The 3132-nt window shown below is 33.2% G+C and overlaps 1 protein-coding gene across 1 annotated transcript; it reads left to right on the forward strand.

Moving 5' to 3' along the window:
* The first annotated feature begins 75 nt into the window (after positions 1 to 75).
* Positions 76 to 1536, forward strand: LOC107660736 (uncharacterized). Its single transcript, XM_016450134.1, has 5 exons — positions 76 to 121; positions 204 to 554; positions 656 to 991; positions 1124 to 1228; positions 1532 to 1536. The coding sequence occupies exons 1-5, from the start codon at positions 76 to 78 to the stop codon at positions 1534 to 1536; spliced, it is 843 nt and encodes a 280-aa protein (XP_016305620.1).
* Positions 1537 to 3132: the final 1596 nt, after the last annotated feature.

Consider the following 3132-nt stretch of genomic DNA (forward strand, 5'->3'; position numbering starts at 1 on the left):
GTGGGGGGGGGGGGGCTGATTCATGTTGTTGTTATTTTATTTATTTATTTCTTTTTTCAGGGGAATTTTGGAAGAATGCTGATCATAAGATTTTTTTTTTTTTTGTTCTCCTCAACAATAGGTAAATGTACTTTTTTTATACTTTTATACTTTACAACAATCTATCACTACATAACACTAAATGTACCTTTTTAATTTTGCAGTATGCTCCTCTGATGTGGATGTTTTTCAGGAGGATAATGTAAAAATAGTTCGAGCTGGAGAGGATGTGAACCTTACTTGCACATTTTCAAATGTTCTGCAAGCGACAAAAGCATGGTTTAAACAGACGGCTGATGGAAAATCCTTACAAATTGTCTCTTTATTTTTAAATCAACCACCCAGTTGGAATGAGGACTTTGAGAAAACAAATCGTTTTTATGTTATTAAAGGAGATGATCATTTTAATCTGACCATTTTAAAGATAAAGCTTTCAGACACAGCAACATATTTCTGTGTAGTCTCGTCATATCACATCATTAGAATGGGTGCAGGATCCAGATTACTTGTCAGAGGTAAGTTTTCCTGTTTGTTATTGTAGCTTTGTTTGGTTTGAGGTGTCAGATTTTTTTGTCCTTACCATGTTGTCCCTCTTATGTCCCTTTTCAAAATGCAGCCATAGGTAGAAACACAACTCTTCAGCAGCCTTTGATAGACACGCTTCATCCAGGGGATTCTGTGAGTTTGCAGTGCAGCATCTTCACTGAGAGCTGTGCAGGAGAACACAGTGTCTACTGGTTCAGGCAAAGCTCAGGAGAATCTCAAGGAGTGCTTTACACAAAAGGAGAGAGAAATGGTCAGTGTGAGAACAGCACAGAGTTTCAAACACAGAGCTGTGTCTACAACCTCTTCAAGAGCAACATAAATCACTCTGATTCTGGGATTTACTACTGTGCTGTGGCCGCATGTGGAGAGATACTGTTTGGAAAAGGAACTGAACTAAATTTTAGAGGTAAGGCTTTTGGAAAAATACTTAATGTTTTCACTCAGGAGAAATATTTTATTCAAATATTAAGAGAAATAATACCATTGAACTGATCTACTGTTAGCTCTCTGAAGTATGTCTTGAATTTTTGGTAATTTCAGAGTGTCGATGTGAATCCAGCCCTGCTTGTTCTTGGAGTTTTAAACATCATATTTTTGACTGCTGTTTTTCTGGCCATAAAACTATGTCAGGATCCAAATAAAAGTAAGGTTTAATTTTGGCACACAATAATACATTTATATTATATAAGATGCAATAACTGACACTACAAAGATATTTGTATGCTTTTTAATGACTTTTTTTATTCATCCACAATCAACAAATCTCTAGAGTGTCAAGTAAGTGCTTACATTTATGTTTGTGATTTCAAAGGGTTCGAATCATATAATTACTGTCAGTTTTATTAAGTGCAAATGATTGTGCTGATGTGTCTTCTTAAGACTCAACTTTACATTTTATGTGACATTTTATTCTCTGATCTTTGTTTCTTTTTCCTCATTATTGTAGAGTGAAGACATTCTGAGTTATGCGGCACACAGTTATTTAATGGCAAATATACCCAAAGTAAAGATTACTGAAGAACACTCTCTTGTGACATACAGCATGTATACTAAAAAACAGCCTATAATCGCTAAAGGTAATTAGAAACCGCAGTTTTCAGTTCAAGGCTAAATGCTGCATAAATTTATGGGGTAAATTTATGCAGCATTTTAAATTTATTTCAGTACTGCTTTGTAACAGTGTACAATATACAGTACATACCAGATTTGCAGTCTTTTTAATGCAATATGTAATTTCATTTTTAACATGTTTAAACATTTGAGTTTCACATATAGTTGGCTGCATGTACATATGGCCATCTATACAGAACAGAAATCCAACCACAGATGTGTGCTCTGTTTAGTTACATTACAGTATATTGTGTTTTTGACACTTGATTGTATCTAAAATCCATTTGATTTGTCTCAAAGTACATGGCACAAATTCCTTTTCATACTCTCAGTAGAAATGTAAGACATGATGTGTAATTTACAAAGTAATTTTGCATAAATGGTATTATATGTAAAATGATGCATGATCTGTTATATCTACAGTACATACATGTTTTTAATCTTCCGCCCTAAAAATGTAGCAATACAATGTATGAGTGGCTTTACATTTCTGTAAATAACAAGACATGAAGTCTGCTTTATACATTATTGTTTCTGTATCTTTTATTCATTGCTGCATATATTTTTGTCATTTTTTGGTGTTAGACAATTTAACAGCCATCCAAACAGACTTTTCACAAATATGCAATTTCACTCAAAATATTTCCGCTTACACATTTAACAATAAAAAAATAAATAAAAAAAATAAAAAAAAACATATACCAACAGTACTGCTGAAGTGGTCTTTACTGATTGCGTTACAAATTTGATACATTTTCTTGATTTGAAGTCTGTTTTTAGGCTGTCAAAATGTAAATGCCTCTATAAGGGTTGGCGCACAAAGTGAGGGGGCATGCACTTTTTTCTTTGAAAAGAAAAAAAACTGTTTCTGAATATTAATTGATTTAAATTAAAATTATGTAGACTATAGTGCAGAAGCAATTTTCAGATGCAACGAATATAACGGGAAAAAAACAAACACGGAAATTATAAATAAAATAATTTAATATAGCCTACAATTTAATAACATATAGCCTAGCCTAGTATTATATATGAATAGGATGTTCATCAACTGATTGCAGGCGGTCGGATCAGTGTTGACAGCTCCGTGAAATAACCTAAGCTCTCTATAAAGCTAAAAATAGGCTATGAAAAGTACAAACTCACAATAACATTTAAAGTTACTTCAATTTCTGAAACAATAATGTAGTAATTGATGTCATAAATACACAAGTCTGATTTTTGTTTTAACTGGCAGAATGCATCGTAGTTTTTCCCTATTAGTGCCCCCCACAACCTGTCTCTGCCTCCAAAATTGTCTGGCACAACTGACTTCATAACAACACAGTGATAGCTGCTGTAACTAAAAAGTAGCCCAGTACACACATTAAATTAATGCAAATCTACTGACACGTGCATAAAATTATAGTCTAACTGATTTTGCCAAGTAAATGTTGC

Source organism: Sinocyclocheilus anshuiensis, unplaced genomic scaffold, assembly GCF_001515605.1.
Source record: "Sinocyclocheilus anshuiensis isolate Anshui unplaced genomic scaffold, SAMN03320099.WGS_v1.1 scaffold1823, whole genome shotgun sequence".
Lineage (NCBI taxonomy): Eukaryota > Metazoa > Chordata > Actinopteri > Cypriniformes > Cyprinidae > Sinocyclocheilus > Sinocyclocheilus anshuiensis.